The sequence below is a fragment of the Vitis vinifera genome, chromosome 12 (genome assembly GCF_030704535.1).
Source record: "Vitis vinifera cultivar Pinot Noir 40024 chromosome 12, ASM3070453v1".
In the NCBI taxonomy this organism is placed as follows: Eukaryota; Viridiplantae; Streptophyta; class Magnoliopsida; order Vitales; family Vitaceae; genus Vitis; species Vitis vinifera.
This window is the reverse complement of record NC_081816.1, coordinates 1,105,186-1,126,058: the sequence shown is the minus strand read 5'-3', so window position 1 is coordinate 1,126,058 and position 20,873 is coordinate 1,105,186. Positions and strand designations below refer to the sequence as shown.

Sequence of the window (20,873 nt, the reverse complement as noted above, 5' to 3'; positions counted from 1 at the left end):
AGAAATAAAATATTGTGTGTCCTTATTTTGAAAAAACATATCTGTTAAAATGAATCTAAATCCAAATATCAAGTCACCTATTGAAAAAGTACGGTGATAAGCTATAACATCCCTCTAAACCCGTATACCTATGGTCTCTACTAAACAAATTAAATGACAGAATGACTCAAATAAACATATACAAAAATGACAATAAAATCTAATTAAAAAATGTATAAAATAAATGACAAAAAAATTATGCAAAATAATTTATTAAACTAATTTTAAAAAATATTAAAAATAATTTTGAATTAATGATTTCAATTTATTTATAAAAAAAAATCAATATATTTTCTTAATTTGATTCAATTTCATTTATATTCAATTTCAAAAAGTTATTAACACTTATTCTATCAAAAAAAATTATTAAAAAAATTCAAATTGACTTTGTTTACAATAAAATCATAAAGGAGTCTCCTCAAAATCATCAGTGAACACTACGTTTTTGGCAGCTCTGTATTCATAAATACTTACCGAATAGTTGTATGATCTTGTAAAATTCAGTCGCTGCTATTTCCCTCCTACAAATGATATTCATATTAACTCGCCTAAGTCCTACTCATATATATATATGCAGGTCTCACCCGCCTCCTCAAAAATCTCTCTCTCTATTGAAAATGCCGAGAGTTGTTTGTACATGGAAGATGTCAATCTGCGAGGTGGATTTCAGAGACAAAAGTAACAAGCAATTTAAAAAAAAAAAAAAACCAGTAACGAGTAGAAGGACATTGAGGGCACGTAGCCTACTATTCCATCCTTGTCTTCTTCTGCCTTCGAGTTAAGAGGACAGGGCAAACTCATAACAGATTCATGAAAGCAACCAGGAAGAGGGTAAGCTTCCTGCACCAAATCATGCATTATGCATACTTGAATTCATTGATTACAAAAAATGTTTCCACACCACATCACCATCTGCATGGTTCCCAGTTGTATTTCATGGTGAGTTTGCTCTCAAACAAATAGGAACAGACACAGGAGGGTTAACAATAATTGTATCTCATAATTTTATGTGTCGATAGGAAGTAAAGACATCAACATCATAGCCGGAGTGAATGGCCTGCACAAGCCTCCATATTTGCTTCCATCACCTGATTCGAATCCTTTAGTTTTGGCCTGAACTATCGATTGGGGATGACAAAGTTTGATATGAATTGTCACCATGACTCAAACCCAACACGCTTTTCATAGGTTTTAGTTGAATGTAATTGGATTTAAATCAAATTCATGCCTACCTATATAACATGTTTAATAAATAGATAATTTTTTAATCAACTTACATAATACAAATTTGACCCAAATCAACTCATTTAATGATCGTGTTGATTAACCTAATTATGAATTTAAACTATTTAACTCATATTTGACTCATTTTAAATTTATGTTTAAATAAATAAGTCAACTAAACATTAATCATATAAACTTATACAAAACATAACTCGACCTGATTATTAAATGGGTTAAATGAGTTACATAACGTATTACTTGTTTAATAATTCGATAATATTCAGGTTTATGTTTTTAACACAATTACCATTGTTTGGATTGACTTATATGATAGAATGTCAAGACTTTGATACAATATGAACACAACCCACTTACATAAATCGCCACCCCTATTATATATTACCCCACACTACCTTTTATGTATATATATATATATATAATACTCTTAGCGAGCAAGTCGTCAAAGCAAAATATTTTAAATTTATCAAATTCTTATATTTCATATTTAAATCATCTCAATACAATGAAGAAACCAATAAAAAGACAACTAAACTCAACAAACCTCATTCTGATAATTCAAGAACCATCCAGAAAACAGATCAATGTATAACAAGCCCTTATTTTCAATAAACACGTAGGGATGTTCGATAAATCTCTACCACCTGAAGGTTTAGATGTTTCACAATGAACTTCAGCAAACTCGGAACACAGTTCCAGAACTTACAAATAGAAGTACCATTTATTTAGAGCTTACAACCAAAAGTGTATAGAACAAGGTGTCGGATGTCAAGTGTAAATCTCTTTTATACATAAACGTAAATTCAGTCATCATCATTGAAGTTAAGATGGCGCAAAAGCAGAAGAAACAATAGAAACGAAACAAAAATCATAATGAATTGTGAGACAGGGAAAATACAAGTGAACCAGCTTCCACAATCCAGCAGAGTTTATCAGCATTGACCTCCACTGTCTTCACTATGATAAGTAATTAAAGTATGGACCTAACATACCAAACAAAATAATAAAAGATTTGATTCACCCATAAAGGAGACACTAAAAAAAATCAAATCAAACAAAAAATTAAATCAAATTAAAGAATGTTGTGAAGAATGTACCTTAAGTTGGAAGTAGAACTAACATTTTCTATGACATCACAGTTTCAATTATCCCACATGCAACAACTTCCTATAAACAGAAGTAAGGGTGAAGCTGAGTCTGTTTTGAACATTACTAGTTTGCAAGAGCTTCCCAGACCATCAAGGCTTTTGGGACAAAGGAGCATTTTCTGTTAAAGATGATCCTAACCGAAGCATGAGAGGATACACAGGGCTGAATTCCTTGTCTCCTCTTGCCTTAATCTGTGCAGCATAATCATCCAGAGTAGCCTTGATACCTCTCCAGATCTGATCCTCCCCTTGAGAATCCAACCACAATGAATACTGTAGTGGTGTAAGTTTGTTCCTTTGCAAGGGTGACTGCAACTCATCTGGCCCTCGGGAATAAAGATGGTGAAGTATGACACTTGGAGGCAAATCCTGAAGAAGAGGAGATGCTCCCAGTTGAGATGTTTCCAAGAAAATGACAGGCCGAAATGCTCGCAGGGCCCGATATGGTGCACCAAGCTGTTCTACAGGGAACAAGTTCTGGCCCACTGCTAACTCCAGCTCAGCCATGTCCCTAGCCATCCTCAGCTTTCCTGATTCTGAAAGAGGTCTTACAAGAGAGGCATGCCTGATAAAGAAAATCAGAACCCGTGAAGCCATTGTCCTAACAAGCTGAGTGCATATGGTTTCCGTCCCTGTAGAAATGGAATTTGTTTTAGAAGGCAACAGCCTAGATAGGAATTCACCACGGAAGTGAATGATAGACTTTTGCAACTCCTCCATGTAAGGCGATGCATTATTGTCCATAGCAGCATCCATGCCAAGCACACCAAAATTCTGCTCATGGATTTGCAAAATGCATGACTCGAGACGGTCAAGCATGGCTTGGAATAAGGATGTCACTGAATCACAGGCAATACCATATATGGCACCTAGTGCTGGAGACAAAACATCTGAGGCAATTGCAGGTAGTCCTGCTACCATAGATGATATTCGAGTATGAATCTCTTGCAGATACTGACATAATGTGAAGTTCTTAAGTTGTAATGGAGTTGCAGGACCTGTTACTTGACGTGCTTCAGGACCAGTAGATACCTATCATTTAGAGATATCCATTTATTCTGATGTAGATAATATAATAAAAATAAGGATGGCAAACAATAATATTTAGAAAGAATAATGTCTATAAAAAAAAAAAAAAAAAGAATGATGGTGACCATGGTATATTCATTAGCATTTTCTTAACAGTGTACGAGGTCTAATGGTCCAAAAGTAAATAAGTAAATACCATCAAAGCCCTCAACATTGGTCAAATAATTAGAGGAGAGAATGATCATGATATCTGCAAATTATGTGCTAACAACACTTACAAAGTACCTAACTGAAACTAATTGTACTTGGAACTTAGTCGCCAACAGAGTCCTTAATATCCCAAATCACTTTCTCATCCTCAAAGCACATCCTCACCTACTACTTAAGCAACTCATTAAGAGTTCTAATGTTGTCTATGGCAGACTGGAAATTATCTTCCCATGTAGAAATGGAGCCAACAATTCATCAAGTATCAAAGCCGAACCTCAAACCTCCAATTATATGATTGCCAAGAGGAAAAGCTCATACTAGGTTATACAAGAAAGGTCTCCAGATAGTAGGAAAATGAACTTATATAGATAGGTCCAGGAAGAACCCTGCAGCCAGTATCTGTTTTTATCCAGTCAAATGAGGGGAAGGAGAAGGAAAAGGAAACAGAGAAGGAAAATTTGGAGATGAGTTCTCCAAACTACTCGTGCAACTGAAGAAAGCCCATAAAACAGAAAATGCCTTCGGGGGATAGCTCCCTAGTGAATTTCTTCATTAAACATTTCCACTATGCACTCAAGTGTTATACACTTCCCTTTCTATTTACATTTGACCTTTCTTATGTTGTTTCTATTTCTTAAATTTCATTTTATTATCAGGATCACTATTATTCATTTGAATCATTGCAAAGGTTTTAGAATATTCTTAGTTTCCCCCTATTTTTAGGTTTATTATTCACTATTAGTCTTTCTCTATCCCAAAGCAAATATCCAGACAACAGTAAGAATCTCTATAATTGTCTCATTTTATGTTCCAAACACATACTCTAGCATTTTAAATATTGACAACAGACCTCTAAAGACCAAAAGGCCTTATAATTCATTTGAATTATTGCAGAGGTTTTAGAATTTTCTTAGTTTCCCCCTATTTTTGGGTTTATTATTCACTATTTTTTTTTTTGATAAGTAAAAGAAGTATATTAAACGAAAAGAGGAAACACCAAAAACCGGTGCCCTCTAAGTATACATGGAGTATACACACCACTTTCCCTAACTAGGAGCCTATCCAGTCTACAAAACTTACAAGAGAAGAATCTTTCTCTATCACAAATACACAGCTTACTTAAGACAGCTCACCAACCTCCTATCTACACTTTAAAACCATTTCATGTATATAAAAGCGAATATCCAGACAACAGTAAGAATCTCTATAATGGTCTCATTTTATGTCCAAACACATGCTCTAGCATTTTAAAATATTGACAATAGACCTCTAAAGACCAAAAGGCCTTATTATTCATTTGAACTATTGCAGAGGTTTTAGAATTTTCTTAGTTCCCCCTATTTTTAGGTTTATTATTCACTATTAGTCTTTCTCTATCACAAATACACAGCTTACTTAAGACAGCTCACCAACCTCCTATCTACACTTTACAACCATTTCATGCATATAAAAGCGAATATCCAAATAACAGTAAGAATCTCTATAATTGTCTCATTTTATGTTCCAAACACATACTCCAGCATTTTAAAATATTGACATCAGACCTCTAAAGACCAAAAGGCCTAAACAATCAACCAGCAAATTCCTCAGCCCCTCTCTCTCTCTCTCTCTCTCTCTCTCTCTCTCTCTTTCTCAGCCATACTTGACTAGGTTTTCTCCAGTTTAGGCCCCATATAGTGACTAATAGTTCCCTCAGTTTTCTAATTTTTTCAGGATTAATGTAGTCTTACTGATTCCCATCTTTGTCTCTGTGAGATCATGAACAGCCCGCTAATACCTTATTGTTGAAATAGAAACTGAAAAGGTTTGTCCCAATACACTAAAACTACAAGCAACAAGGACAAGAAAAAGGTGTATGATATGAGCCATGTGAGAAGGAACTCATTTAACTTGAAACAAAAGTTAAGCAGGAAATATAAGAACAGACAGATACAATCTTAAGCTTTGTTTACATGTTGTACTAATAACTGTTTTTGTGCAAACAACAAGGACATTACCTGGTATTCAGCTCTTTGTGCAAGCAGCAGCAAAACCTTGCCAATTTCACGCAAGACAAGAAGTGTCAAACGACCATCCAACTGGACTGCTTCAATCTCTTCCTGAATACGTAATATAATCCTTGCAATATGTTCTTTGGAAGGAACACTTCCACGACTGGACACTGGGAATACAGTATTAACAAGATCTGACAGGCGACCCAAACAGAGGGCCAAGAAAGATGTCTGGAAGATCTCAATGGCAGCAATCATCTGATCTTTTCCTTCTGAACTGATGGCTGGTAGAACCCCCTTGACATCTGTGTCACGAGAAATTCTTTCAAGAAGATTCTCTACCATGGAGAATAGCTTTGGGTACCCTACAGTAAATATCTCCTTGACAAAACTTGATGCAGTGAAAGTAGACTTCATTTGACTGGCAAAAGATCTTACAAGTGCTTCCCAAACTCTATCTGTTAACATGGGATCACCCTCCTAAGCAAATAAGAGTTAACATAAGAAAAAGGCAGAAGGGCAGTGATTCAGCTGATAATACTTTTAAATTTCAGAAAGTCAGCAGAAAAAAGGGAAATTTAATCACATATTACCACCCCAAAAAAACAAAAAACAGAAAAAACAAAAGGTAACAAACATTAAGAAGAGCTAATACATCATTTAAAAGCTCCAGAACAACTAGCTTTTATTTTGTTGAAACAATGGTTTTAATTATTGTTTTCATTCCGTTTCAGTTCTTTTTCTGAAGTTCCCATCTTTAAATTTTCTTCAAAAATTGTCTAGAAGTCCAAAGAGTAGTTGCTTTTATCTCCTTCATACAACAGTGACATGCCTTCAGTTAGACCCGCCAAACTTATTGAAGAGCACCAAATATGCTTAGTAAGTATAAACCAACCAATCAAGGTTCGGCATCCTCATTTTATTTGAGTGATGGCTTATTACTCTTCCAGCCATTTGAAGATTTCAGCAGTAATGAATCAGGACTAAAGTTTCAGTATACTAGAGTCAACTAGCCGAGTAGATTAGTATACTTACTAGAAGCACAATTTAGTGGAGGCTTAAGTTTTCCCAATCCCCAAAATAATAAGAAATCTAAGCTATAAATATTTGAATTTCGTTTCTTGTTCAACCAAACAAAACAAATCAAAGTAAATCACAAAACCAAACAAGTTTCAAAAGAGAATCAAATTCCACTTACCTGCATGACTTCATCAAGCAACAAGACATGCGTAAATGGATCTCTTTTTTTCGATAACACCCTCTGCAAGTGCCAAACCGCAACCACGATTGAATGAATCTCATCCATACAAGTCCCCATCCTCTGCCACAGCGCCTCCTTCGCCTTCGCCCCGCCCCCGATCTGCGGCGTCCCACTCCCCCTAATCCCCCCTGGCCCAAAACCTCCACCAGACGATGCAGAAATGGCCTTCATATCCAATGCCACACTCACGCTCTTCACACACTGGCTCTTGTATTTGTTTATCAACGCATCCACCGTCTGCCTCAACTCACCAAGGTTGTAGAACACTTGCAGTCCGGTCCCAACTTCGGCCTGATTCAAGCCGTCCATGCCTCTTTCCAACACCTTCATCGCATCGGATCTCAACCGAGATCCGATCTCAGAAACGGATGCTAATTCCTCATTGATTATATCGATGCCGGCGAGGTCGTTTTCGCTGCACAGGCTCAAGATCTCGCAATGCAGTTGCGCGGCCTTGGCGAGATCGAGCTTGTCGGGATCAGCACTGGCGAGATCTCGCAATTTCTTCGACAATCGAATTGCGCGAATGGAGTGCTGGAGGAGGTCGGTGGTGCGGTGAAGGTTGGAGAGCTGGATGGTTTTTGACTTGATTTGGCGGTGAGGGTCGGCAATCTCAGAGCGGACACGGCGAACGGAAGACTGGAGCGAGGAGACGGCGGCGCGGAGGGTGGAGAGGGCGGAATCGGCGTCCTTGAGGGAGGAGAGCTGGTTGAGGAGGTCAGAGTGGCGGTGGAGGACTTCGGAGCGAAGCTGCTTTTCGAGGAGGCGGATGCCATCCTGGAGCTTCTCGGCGGTGGAGGCAGCGGAGCCGGCGGATAGGGCGGCGGAGGAGAAGCGGGTGGAATCGAAGGAATGGGAGAGGAAGGCTGAGAAGGTGGGGTCCGAGGCGAAGGCATCGAGAGGGGAGGCGCCTCCAGTGGCGGTGGTAGGAGTGGAGGCGACGGTGGGAGTAGAGAGTTTTTGGAGAGGGGAAGGAGGGGTGGGTGAGGCTTTTTGGATTGCTGGACGCGCCATGCCCGTGGCTTGCTGCTTCAGTTTTCGCTGCTTATTTTGAAGGTAGACTAGTGCTCTTACTGTACAAGTGGACTGTTGAGATTAAATTTGATGATTATATCAACGGTCCCAAAGCTAAATCATATATTAGTAACTGTATGAAATTTTAAATAAATAAATAAATTTCTTTTCCTTTTCATGTGTCCTCCCTATTGTACCCGAAAATGTCCTTCAGTCAATTAAGTTTTGTATTATAATTAAATAAATTAAATTTTGATTTTTTTAATACTTTGATTTTAATTAATTTTATAAAATAATTCTCATCATTTTTCCCTATTTTTAAGAATCTACTTAATTAAGAAAAAAAACTAACTTAATTTTTAAAAAATGCAATTCATTTATTCATTATTTATTTCACTTTCTTTATTAAATTTTTATTTTAACATCATTTGTAATTAATACATTAAAATAAATTAATTTGTAATATAAAAATATACTCACCCATTATAATTAATAATCTAATAAATAAATAAACAAATACTAATATTTTGAATAATTTGGATTTCAAATATATATAGATAATATTTTATTTTGTTTGGTATTCATAATATTTTTGTATTTATAATATTTATCATTTTTATTTTATGGATTTCATTTTTTATATATATTTTTCTAAATTTTTATAAAATATTAAGCCTAAATTTAAATAAATAAAAAAAACAACATCCACATGTGTTAAAACTAAATTTTTTGTTTCCTTCAAAATAAAAACAGAAATATAATATTAAAAAATATTAACTTATCTATAATTTCATTCAACAAAAAATAGTAATTGATCATTTTTAAGAGCATTTAATTTTAAAAGCAATATTTTAAGGTAGATAAAATAAAAATTTTAAAAGTGTTTGTATTAAATTTTTTAATATAAATTCATAATTCCTATCATATTACATTTAAAAAAGAAAAAGAAAAACTAATGTTTTTTTATATTAAATATGTAATAAAAAATACATTTTTGTTTAATTAAAATTTTAAACCATTAAAATTATTTTTATTTTAATAAATAATGTCTTTAAAAAAAGTACATTATCTGTGTTTCTTTTTTTGACATATTATTTAATAATCTTTATCAAAGTTATAATAATGACAATAAAAAATTGAATAAGTTAGTACATCATGTTATTAATAATGGTACTTTTAATTAGCAATATTATTACTTTTAGATAAGAATTTTGAGATTAGAAAAAAGTATAATACAATCATAAAAATCATTGATTTCATCCCAATAAGTGGTAGATGGTCTGGATTCAAATCTTGTCATACCCTAAATTTACCCGATGTTGGTTGTTGTAGGGTAGTCAGCACCCCAAGGTTTGGATCCCTATGAAAAGTGATACGAGCTTAACCATGTAAAATTCATCCATTATAAAAAAGACGAAAAAAAAAGAGGAAAAAGATATTGATTTCAGATAAAGAGACTTCCAATTCTTCTAGAGGCGTATTCTTGCCTACAAGAATGTCCATTATGCAGCAATATGTGCAGTTAGACTTCCAATTCTTCAAGCTCTGCCTTGTTCCTTTCAGTACAACCAAACAGATAAAAGGCCCCATACATCATAAAACTGGGGGTTACAATGAAGGAATTTCCTTATTGATTTGAGATTGAGATGGATTTTTTCAAATCATCTACTGGTGGGCTAGTAGTAGTACACTGTTCTGTACTAAAAAATTAACTACCCAGCCAATCTATTCATCTAGCAAGCTGATCAACAGCCAAGAAATAACTTCCTACAACCAAGAATGATGCGAACCCGCTGCGGCCCATCCGCAACCAAATGCCACGATGTAGGAGGCTCCTATCAGAAGGATGGATCCCGGTATATCTCTCATACCACCTCCCTGGTTGTTTCCATTTGAGAAGCCTCCTCTCTGTGGAGATGTACTGCAGCAAAAATCAATTCAAAAAAATAATTGGAATCTACATATGGAGAAACAATTTAAGAACATCATGGAGATGAACAAATGTATAGAATCAGAGATTGTATGAGAGAAATGCTTTTCTTGAACTCAACTTCATTGTTATATGGGGAATGCAAAAAGGGAAGAATTATTAATGCACACAAGGATGGCTGACACCGACTTGAAGGCAACAAATAATCCCAACTCATGGAATATACGTCTTTGATTTGTCATTTCTTTAGACCATGTTTGATTCCTAGAAAATACTAACGAAAGATATAAAATGCTAAGAAAAATGATTTTTTCATGTTTGGTCTTACCTTGAAAGATATGAAAGAAAATTAACTATAACTAAATTAGTTAAAGACCTATGCATTTCTAGATTATTTAATCTTTATATAGAAAAATTAAATAAATGACATAAGTTTGAAATGACATAAAAAAACTTGTGGACTTTAAATTTTTTTTTTATTTTTTTCACTTTTTTTTCCTTTTTATTTTCCCCTCTATTGTCTTTCGCTTCCATTTTCCCACAAAATTTTCGGGAATCAAACATAGATTTAAGGTTTTATGATGGCCATCATCATATACCATATGCACTCGTCATACATGAATTACAAAATCACAACTAGGTATGTAAGAAATGCATGTCTTGCTTCCAATAAGGCCATTCAATACATGGGGAAAAATAAGTTCTCAACAGTCCTAGTACAACGGAATATCAAAAATCACACTGTAAGAAAAAGGTATTTGATTGAGATACTGATTTAGTTTCACTCTAACCAGAGATTCCAATCATCCCATAACTAACCCACTTGTGAATTTACAGAATTTGGAAGTTGAAGTCAAAGCTTAAAGTTTTCCCTTTCTTTTACGAATTTAATTTAGTCCCAAGCAGAAAAATCAAACCACAACATAACCCATACCTATACCAATAGTAATCACAAAAACATATCAGCTTTAGTCACTAACCCATAAAATTAAGCAATCAAGGATCCTTTTGATATCATGTCAAAAGGATCAGGGTTTAATAAAAAAGTTAAATTTTGATATCATGTCACAATGGAAACAAAAAATATTAACACCAAGGTCCCACAAATTACGGATCAGCGCAAAAAGCAATCACTCGCTAATGTGGTTGCATAACGAATAACAATATCATGCAAATAAAAAAATAATAAGAAAACAAATGGTTTAATACCAAGTTAAATGTAGGGATCAGGCATCAATAATTGTCAAAATAATGAACATAATGAATATGTGATTATTATGTTGAATTGACACAATGGCAACAGTGGCCACATATACATATAAAAAAGGAAAAAACCTGTGATTTCTAAAGTATAATTCAGTGATAATAAAACAGTATTTTTGATACACATAAAATACCTTGGGTAACACAATACATTGTGATCGACTTTTGGCAGTGTCAAAAGAATGAGAAGCAGCAGCAGCAACAGAACCAGAAAATCCGGCTGCCAGACTGACAGCTAAAGGAGACAACGGACCAATTTCATCGTCTGACCTGAATATATTGAAACATAATTAAATACAAAGGAAAGAAAAAAAAAAGGAAATTTGATGTATGAATGCTCAATGAAAATTAGATTCCTCACAAGCATCAAACAGAACCTCAGATAAGCATCAGCTCAAAAAAGTATAGAAAACGCCTTCTTACTTCCCGGATAAAAACAACAACAATTGTATATAAACATTCCAGAAGGGACCTAAGCATATGTAGGATTGGCTGCCAAAAGTCTCATAAGCCAAACAAAACAGTCTTTGTATGTAAAATCCTAGATAGCAATTTATATGAGAAAATTCTTTTGAAATTAGAAATTTTCCAACATTATGGAGAAGGGATTCTAATCAGTAGAAGTGGTTGCATAAGTATCCCAAGATCATAGTGCACCCTAGAGCTATGGTGACCACATGAGATTTAGAGACAGACAAGAGGCATGCCTAGATGCAAAACAAATGCCTCTGTAAAGGACTAAGAATAGCCATAAGCAAGGAGCAAAACATGTATTAGTAATAAGCCAAGAAGAATAGAGAATGTGTGTCCTGAGACTAGAAGCTAATGAATATGCATCTATTTCTGAGTCATGCAAAAATCTATAGAGCTTCTAAGATGCTATTTGCTTAAAATGGACTTCTTGCTAAAGGAATCGGCCATCTCAATTGAGGTTGAGAGTTGAGTGAGAGACAAGGGGGTTGGAAAGAATCATAATAGCCCACCCCACATACCCCCCACCCCCTCGAACAGTCTCAAGCGGAGAATTCAGAGAATAGGATTCTGAAGTGGAGACTTTCAAAGGGGAAAAATGGTGACCCTTATTTTCTTTCAAATGACGGTAGCCATTGAAGGGTCTTAAGTGGAAAATTCATACAATGAGCTTCCAAAATTGTAGGGAGCAACTCTTGGCGACAGAATTTCCCTCTTTACATATATTATTGAGTAAAACTGTGTCCCATCAACCAAATGAAAGAAAAAAAAAATGAAAATCATGGAGAGGATGATGAAGATACATAAATTTAACAAGCCAACTAAAAGTAAGCACATGATAGGGAGTGTTATGTAACATAATGTCATTGCAGATTCACTGATAGATGGATTGTAAAACCTGGGTGATGGATCCATCCCAGCTGCCTTCCAGTCAAGCATTGCCCGGTGTAGGAATTGCCAGAGGGAAAAAAAGACCCCACCGAAAATGGTATCCCGAACTACTCCTGATCGGAGGCCCCGCCACAAGGCACCCCATCCCTCTAGAGAAATGACATCCAATGGCCTCCTAACATGAAAAACAGGGGGTGGTCTCCCAGAGCCAGTCATCATCCATGGATACTCTTGTAAGGCACCAATCATATTAGGATGTTTACTGGTCAAGGTGGATAACAACCCAACAGAATGGTTCAATGCCTTCTGATCTGGAGTATAACCATGTAGTAATCTTGCAATGGAAGGCACAACAGCACTCTTTTCTGCAACAGATCTAGAGCTTGGAATGAGAGAAGCAGAAGTTACTTGCTTACGAACCTTAATAATTTCAAATGGAGAACTTATGAGTGATTCCATGGCACCAGCCACCATTCCTGATGTAAATGCCTCAGGAACAGACACATAATTATCTTCTCGGCCATCTGCCATACAAATTATTTGTAACCACCAGCTAGTGTCAAAAGCAATAGATAGGAATTCATGAAGAATTTCTTTGAAAAAAAAATCAGAAACAAAGAATTCATTAATATGAATTAACAATTATGAAGGATAAGAGATCCTTCCAGCTAATGTCAAAAGCAATAGATAGGAATTCATGAACTGGCTGAGATGAGATCCGCTTTCAAAGGATGCTTCTTTGTGAGTACAATAAGGAGAGCGGAAAGTGTTCATGATCAGGGAAGACTTTCAGTGAAAGGAAGGACGATTCTGCTAAGGAAATGGTCGCCCAAGGAAAACATGGTGGTTCAAGGAAAATTCAGGAGGGGTTGGCTAGTATTGAGTGGTTCAAGGAAAAGGAGTTTGGGATGGGCTTTCAGATGGAGCGAGGAATCAGAGTGAATCCTCTCTCCAGATGTCCTCTTTCTGGTAAGCTTTCGAAGGAGGACAACTCGGCGAGCCGCGTTGAAGTCAAAGGAGGGCTAACGGGACGAGTGGGGTTTGATCCTCGTGGCTATTCAGACATGGGTTCACCTTCTAATTCAATAATCAGAGGTAAAGGACTCATCTTTGAGGGGTTTTGCGAAATTCCGGGAGCCAAAAACTTGGAGGTATGTCAGCCCTCTCCTTCTCAGCCACCCGAGTCACTCTCTTTTCCTTCCTGTAGTCTGGATTCTCCTTTGACGAATCCCTCTGGTCCAATTCTTCCCAATTCAGTCCCTCTTCCTCAGTCTCCTACGGAAAACCAAGGCATCTCAAAATTTTTTTATGAAAAAGGTGATGTTGACTATTTAAATCATGGTGACATACCTGACCGTGCTGAGGAGGTGAACCAGTGTGCTTTATCTAACCAGGTGTCAGAGAGCTGTACCCCTAAGGATTCTATTGTCAGGTCGCATAAGGAGGTTTCGGGTGAATTCCTTATTGATGGCCTGTCCCCCGGGAAAATGGCCAAAGTGCGAGAGGTATTATGCTCTCTAGACATTAAGGTGTATTCTAGGAGGAAGTGCAGAGGCCCCACAGGGCATTGAGACATGTTGGTTTTGGCTCGGAAGGCTAGGGTCTTTGTGTTTTCCCATGAAAATTATCAGCTGGAACGTTAGGGGTTTGGGTTCAAGGAATAAGCGTAGGATGGTTAAAGATTTTCTTAGGTCAGAGAATCCGGATGTTGTGATGATTCAGGAAACAAAAAAGGAGATTTGTGATAGAAGGTTTGTGGGTAGTGTCTGGACGGTCAGGAATAAGGAGTGGGTTGTTCTTCCGGCGTCTGGGGCATCAGGTGGGATTTTGATCATCTGGGATTCAAAAATTCTGAGTAGAGAGGAGGTGGTAATAGGATCTTTCTCGGTCTCAGTCAAGTTCTCTTTGGACGGTTGTGGACCCCTTTGGATTTCTACTGTTTATGGTCCAAATAGTCCCTCACTTAGGAAGGATTTTTGGGTGGAACTTTTTGACATTTATGGTTTAACTTACCCGCTATGGTGTGTGGGAGGTGATTTTAATGTCATAAGGAGAAGCTCAGAAAAAATGGGGGGTTCTAGCCTTACTCCAAGCATGAGGGACTTTGATAGTTTTATTAGTGAATGTGAATTACTTGACCCACCTCTTCGGAATGCTTCATTCACTTGGTCAAATATGCAAGAGTCTCCCGTGTGTAAGAGATTGGATCGTTTTCTCTACTCAAATGAGTGGGGGCTGCTCTTTCCCCAAGGCCTTCAAGAAGCCTTAATCAGAAGGACATCGGATCACTGGCCAATTGTTATGGATACCAACCCGTTTATGTGGGGGCCAACACCTTTTAGGTTTGAGAATATGTGGTTACAACACACTAATTTCAAGGAGAACTTTAGAGATTGGTGGAGTGGGTTTCAAGGAAACGGATGGGAAGGTCATAAGTTCATGAGGAGACTTCAATATGTTAAAGCTAAACTGAAGGAGTGGAATAAGTTTCTTTTGGAGAGCTTAAAGAAAAGAAAAAAAGTATTCTCAATGATTTAGCTAACTTTGACGCCATTGAGCAGGAAGGGGGTCTCAATCCTGATTTGATAAGTCAAAGAGCCTCAAGAAAAGGGGAGCTAGAGGTATTAATATTGAGGGAGGAAATACATTGGAGAATTAAAGCCAAAGTGAAATGGGTCAAGGAAGGGGATTGCAACTCTAAGTTTTATCATAAAGTGGCTAATGGCAGGCGAAATAGGAAATATATCAAGGAGTTGGAGAATGAGAGGGGTTTAGTGCTGAAGAATGCCAAGAGTATCACAAAGGAGATTTTACATTACTTTGAGAAGCTTTACACAAATCCTACAGGAGAGTCTTGGGGTGTTGAAGGATTAGATTGGTCCCCTATTTCGGAAGAGAGTGCATTAAGGTTAGAATCCCCTTTCACCAAAGAAGAGATTTCTAAGGCCATTTTTCAGTTGGATAGGGACAAGGCTCCGGGGCCAGATGGCTTTACTATTGCCGTATTCCAAGAGTGTTGGGATGTGATTAAGGAGGATTTGGTGAGAGTGTTCGCTGAATTTCATAGGAGCGGAATTATCAATCAAAGCACTAATGCCTCTTTCATTGTTCTAATACCCAAAAAGAGTTTATCAAAGAGAATATCAGACTTTAGACCCATTAATTTGATCACTAGTCTCTACAAGATAATAGCCAAAGTGCTCTCTGGGCGTCTAAGAGGGGTTCTACATGAGACCATCCACTATACTCAAGGCGCTTTTGTTCAAGGGAGACAAATATTGGACGCGGTTCTTATAGCGAACGAGATAGTGGATGAGAGAAGAAAGTCAGGGGAGGAAGGCGTCGTATTCAAAATAGACTTTGAAAAGGCATACGATCACGTGAAGTGGGATTTTTTGGATCATGTGTTAGAAAAGAAGGGGTTCAGTCCTAGATGGAGGAAATGGATGAGTGGATGTTTATCTTCAGTATCTTATGCAATCTTGGTGAATGGTAGTGCTAAAGGGTGGGTTAAGGCATCAAGGGGATTAAGACAAGGCGACCCTTTATCCCCTTTTTTGTTTACTTTAGTCGCAGATGTAATGAGCAGGATGCTCATGAGAGCTGAGGAAAGAAATATGATGGAGGGTTTCAGGGTGGGTAGAAATAGAACTAGGGTGTCCCATTTGCAATTTGCTGATGACATCATATTCTTTTCTAATTCAAGGGAGGAAGAGCTGCAGACTCTGAAGAGTCTTTTGTTAGTGTTTGGGCACATCTCTGGGCTCAAGGTCAATCTTAACAAGAGTAGTATTTATGGCATCAATCTTGATCAGGCTCATCTTTCAAGACTGGCTGAGATGCTTGATTGTAAGGCATCTGGATGGCCTATTCTATATCTGGGTCTCCCTTTGGGTGGGAATCCTAAGGCGTGTAGATTTTGGGATCCAGTGGTTGAGAGAATCTCAAGTAGATTAGATGGGTGGCAAAAGGCCTACTTATCCTTTGGGGGGAGGATAACTCTTATCCAATCTTGTCTTTCCCATTTGCCAAGTTACTTCCTATCCTTATTTAAAATGCCCGCTTCAGTGGCTGCAAAAATAAAGAGGTTGCAAAGGGTTTTTTTATGGTCAGGGGTTGGGGAAGGCAAAAAGGATCATTTAGTGAAGTGGGATATTGTGTGCAAACCGAAGACAATAGGGGGTTTGGGTTTGGGGAATATTTCTTGGAGGAATCTCGCTCTTCTAGGGAAATGGTTATGGAGGTATTCTAGAGAGGGTTCAGCTCTTTGGCATCAGGTCATTTTAAGCATTTATGGTTCACACTCTAATGGTTGGGATGCTAACACTTTAGTCAGATGGTCACATCGCTGTCCTTGGAAGGCTATTACTCAAGTCTTTCAGGAGTTTTCTTTGATTACTCGGTATGTGGTAGGAAACGGGGATGGAATTCGGTTCTGGGAAGATTTGTGGCGGGGGGACCAACCTTTGGGAATCCAATATCCAAGACTATTCAGAGTAGTCGTGGACAAAAACATTTCTATTTCTTCAGTTCTCGGTCCATCTCGGCCTTTCTTGTGGAATTTGAATTTCCGCCGTAACCTGTCAGATTCTGAGATTGAGGACTTAGAAGGCCTCATGCGGTCTCTTGATGATTTGTATCTCTCTCCTTCGGTCCCAGATGCTAGATTATGGCCATTATCCTCTTCAGGGCTTTTTTCAGTCAAATCCTTTTTTCTAGCATTATCTCAATCTTCTGGATCTTCTCAGAACTTTCCTTCAAAGTTCGTGTGGAATTCTCGAGTTCCTTTCAAAGTGAAGTCCTTTGTCTGGTTAGTGGCACACAAGAAGGTGAATACTAATGATATGTTACAAGTGAGAAGACCCTACAAAGCCCTTAATCCTGATATTTGTATCCTGTGCATGAAGCACGGGGAATCAGCAGATCATCTATTTCTTCATTGTTCCTTGACGATAGGGTTGTGGCACAGGTTATTTCAGTTAGCTAAGATGGATTGGGTTCCCCCAAGGAGCATATATGACATGATGTCCATCAAATTTAAAGGCTTCGGTAATTCTAAGAGAGGGATAGTTTTGTGGCAAGCTGCGAGCATAGCTCTAATTCGGGTTGTGTGGTGGGAAAGAAACGCAAGGATTTTCGAGGATAAAGCAAGGAATTCAGAGGTCCTTTGGGACTCTATAGTTTTCCTTGCTTCCCTTTGGGCTTTCTGTTCCAAGGCATTTAAGGGGATTCCCCTTAATGTGATTCAACTGGATTGGATAGCGGTGTGTACTCCTTAGGGATTGGTCCTTAGTGGGTGTTCGTTTGTTTTATGTGTATTTCCCTGTAATTTAGTTGTCTTTGGTTGGAGGATTTCTCATCCTTCTTCTTGTACTTCCTTTTTATATTAATATATATTTGTGTCGTTTCCAATCAAAAAAAAAATAGTAACACAATGCATTGGAGAACTAGTCTTACACCATCTTGTTGCCCTTGCAGGTTATGCAAACAATGTATGATATAAATGGCTATATTCCGCTCTAGAGAAGGGCACTGGTGTTTAATACCTTTTAAAGGGCCCACAACTAAGGTAGAACTTTGACTGTAACTTCCCAGAATTTCACACCTAACAGAAGCTTAGAAGATGAGTTTCCCACCTCCTTTCAAATGGCCAATTAATAAATAGGAAAAGCCTAGTTTTCAATCTCCTTGATCCAATGAATTCTAGATTTTGTCTCTGACAAGACTACTTCAGAAAAAGGACATTGGCAGGGTTGGATTTGATCAAATTCCTTTCCCTAGATAGCCTATCATGCAAAGATATGGATTCTTAGAGTCTATCAAATTAGACAATTTCATCCATCAAATAGAAATTCCAAAAAGCTAAACTTCCCTTTGTTCCAAACTTTATTTTTGCTTTGGGCTCAATCAAGCTCTTCATTAGGTTAAAGTCTTCCCAAACCAGAGAAACTACAATTACCCTAACAACAGTTAGATTCCAGAAGCAAGAAAGCCGCATGTTCCTTCTTATGCACTCAAAATCTTTTTCATTCTTGTACAAAACGAGTTCCTGCTTATGTAGATTGCAGGAGGTATTATATAACGTAATCCTATTCATTCTCATTTTCAGCAGAAACATAGACACAACATCTGAATAAAAGCACCAAGTATAGTGCCACTAGTTCATATAATACAGAGATAACGAAAATTAAATTTCTTGAGAGATTTTAATAGACATAATATGAAAAGGGTACCTTTATGGAAAGCTGTCAAAATTTCATAAACTCCAAAGCGAGCTCCCAGACCAGAAATTCTCATCAATGTCGACCACCCAAACCCATTGTACAAACCTAAAAATGGTCATTAAGAATGTTATACATTTACTAGGTAATGAGCAAAACTAGTTCCACATTATTATGTGTTCCAATATAGGCATTCACACAAACATCCAGAAGACAAAAAGAAAGTAGGAGCAACGAATGGCACCGAGTACTGGGAAGCATGACCGTGTCTTCAAACACCTTGAGTCCTTGACCTTAATTTAGCATTTTTTTTTTCTATCTCTTTTTCTTTTACATCTCTTTGTCAATAAATTTCCATCAAAGAATTAACCATCCAATATGCAAATCTAATCAATTCAACTGGAAAATCCACTGTTTTCTTTTAAGCAGTAGCATAGAAGACAACAAGTCATCATTCTTGCAGCATTATGGTTGGGGATATTAAGTTTACCTGTCAATTTTCTTAATTTGAATATCACTTAACTTTCAATTTGAAAAGCTTAGTGCAATGATCATGTTCACAAGATTCATCATAATTCTCTACATTCCATTCACTATAGAATTTCCCATGGAATACATGAGAGGAACTTTTGCACTAAGAACTGTTTGTTCTTGCATATTCTGCTTTTCTTTCAAATTAATCCTGCAAAATAAAATCCCTTCCCGGCTAAAAAAACTAATTACAGTATCTGGTTCACAGAAAGTACTTGGAAAAAGGAAGAAAATGAAAAAATCTTAAATTCTCATGTCATATGAAGAAAAATAACATATGACTAAATTTATTTAAAAATTTTGCATTTTCAATTCAACATTCTCTATACCAAAGGGGCATAAAATCGGAGAAGGATGAGAGCTCAAAACCATTTTCCTATCACTTTTAGTTCCCTCATTTTTTTCCCATTCAAATAGTGTAAAATCATGTTTGGTTCCCGCAAGTACTAAGAGGAAAAGGAAAAAATATGCAAAAGAAAATAATTTTCTCATATTTAGTTGTAATATGGAAAACACTAAAGAAAATCAAATATAAATAAAATTAATTAGAAACTTATGCATGTTCAAATTATTTAGTTTTTTTATGAAATAGTTAAATAAGTAAAATGGGTTTAAGTAGCATATAAAAATAATTTATTTACCTTTTTTTTTTTTAATTTTCCTTATTTTTTCTTTCCTTCTGCTTTTCCTCTCTATTTTCTTTCCCTATCATTTTCTTTTAAATTTTCCAGCAAACAAACATAGCATAAATGTTTCCAGGAGTTTTCAGTTAAAAATCTGACCCACAATTTCATCCCTCTTTTAGCATTTCAGTGGCAAGAAAAATCTAAAAAATTAAAATTAACAAACAAATGGGTAAAAAAAGAAACCACATTATCCAAAAAATATGAATAAAAAAGTTTGAAAAGTTCACCTGAAGTTCCAGACAAGATCCGAACCCTATCTAGAATCTGAGCTGTACCCAACTGTTTACCAGAACCTGAACCAACCTGCTTAACAAATACGCAAAAATATTAGCAATAAAATCAAGAAGAAACATTAAGAGGAATAATTCTAGGGTTTTGAGATAAAACCTGGACAAGAGTTTTGAGAGTATCAAGAGGGTAAGTGAGAAGACTGGCCAAAGTCACTGATCCAGCACCAACAATTGCATGGGCTGCGAGCACGTTGTTCTTCAACAGCTCGTCCATCTCAAATCCTGTGGTCGTCTTCCATTGAAATCAGATTCATCTAACTGTGGGAAATGGTCGGAGGAGAGGCCGATGGCGCCGGAGATTGGCGCAGGAGAGGACGAAAGGGAGCTAAGTGGCTTAAGGAATGTGAAAATTCTCGTAAATGGGTTCAGTAATACTTAGGGCTACGTCATGATATTTCCCACGTTAATAATATGTTTTTTTTTTTAAATCCAATATAATAAATTTTTAAAATATAATATCTAAAAAAAATTGTATTGAGTTATTTTTAAAGTAAAAATTTATAAAGCGTTAGATTCACAAATTTGATAATTATTTTATATTTTTTAACCAATTAATTAAAAAACATTTTCAATTTTATGACACTTTTATGTACTCTAAAAAATTAAAATTATTTTTCTATAGAGATTGATTGAATTCATTCATCCAATCTCTCCCA

The 20,873-nt window shown here is 36.7% G+C and overlaps 2 protein-coding genes across 3 annotated transcripts; both read right to left on the bottom strand.

Annotated features, from left to right (window-relative positions):
- Positions 1 to 1,856: 1,856 nt before the first annotated feature.
- On the bottom strand, positions 1,857 to 7,999 carry LOC100247220 (Golgi transport complex-related-like). Of its 2 annotated transcripts, XR_009467197.1 has the most exons (4): positions 6,858 to 7,987; positions 5,666 to 6,139; positions 2,379 to 3,461; positions 1,857 to 2,264 (listed from the first exon to the last, which is right to left on the bottom strand). XR_009467197.1 is itself a non-coding variant. In XM_059741376.1 (3 exons), exons 1-3 carry the CDS (start codon positions 7,932 to 7,934, stop codon positions 2,520 to 2,522), a joined length of 2,493 nt encoding a protein of 830 aa, XP_059597359.1. In that variant the 5' UTR covers positions 7,935 to 7,999; the 3' UTR covers positions 1,857 to 2,519. The 2 variants fall into 2 exon arrangements, 1 of the variants encoding a protein (XP_059597359.1); XM_059741376.1 differs by having other exon boundaries at positions 1,857 to 3,461; positions 6,858 to 7,999.
- A 1,359-nt stretch (positions 8,000 to 9,358) lies between these two features.
- On the bottom strand, positions 9,359 to 20,602 carry LOC100260754 (uncharacterized). The gene is made up of 6 exons (XM_002283384.5): positions 20,315 to 20,602; positions 20,155 to 20,230; positions 18,723 to 18,818; positions 12,497 to 13,013; positions 11,262 to 11,397; positions 9,359 to 9,855 (listed from the first exon to the last, which is right to left on the bottom strand). The coding sequence occupies exons 1-6, from the start codon at positions 20,429 to 20,431 to the stop codon at positions 9,664 to 9,666; spliced, it is 1,134 nt and encodes a 377-aa protein (XP_002283420.1). The 5' UTR covers positions 20,432 to 20,602; the 3' UTR covers positions 9,359 to 9,663.
- Positions 20,603 to 20,873: the final 271 nt, after the last annotated feature.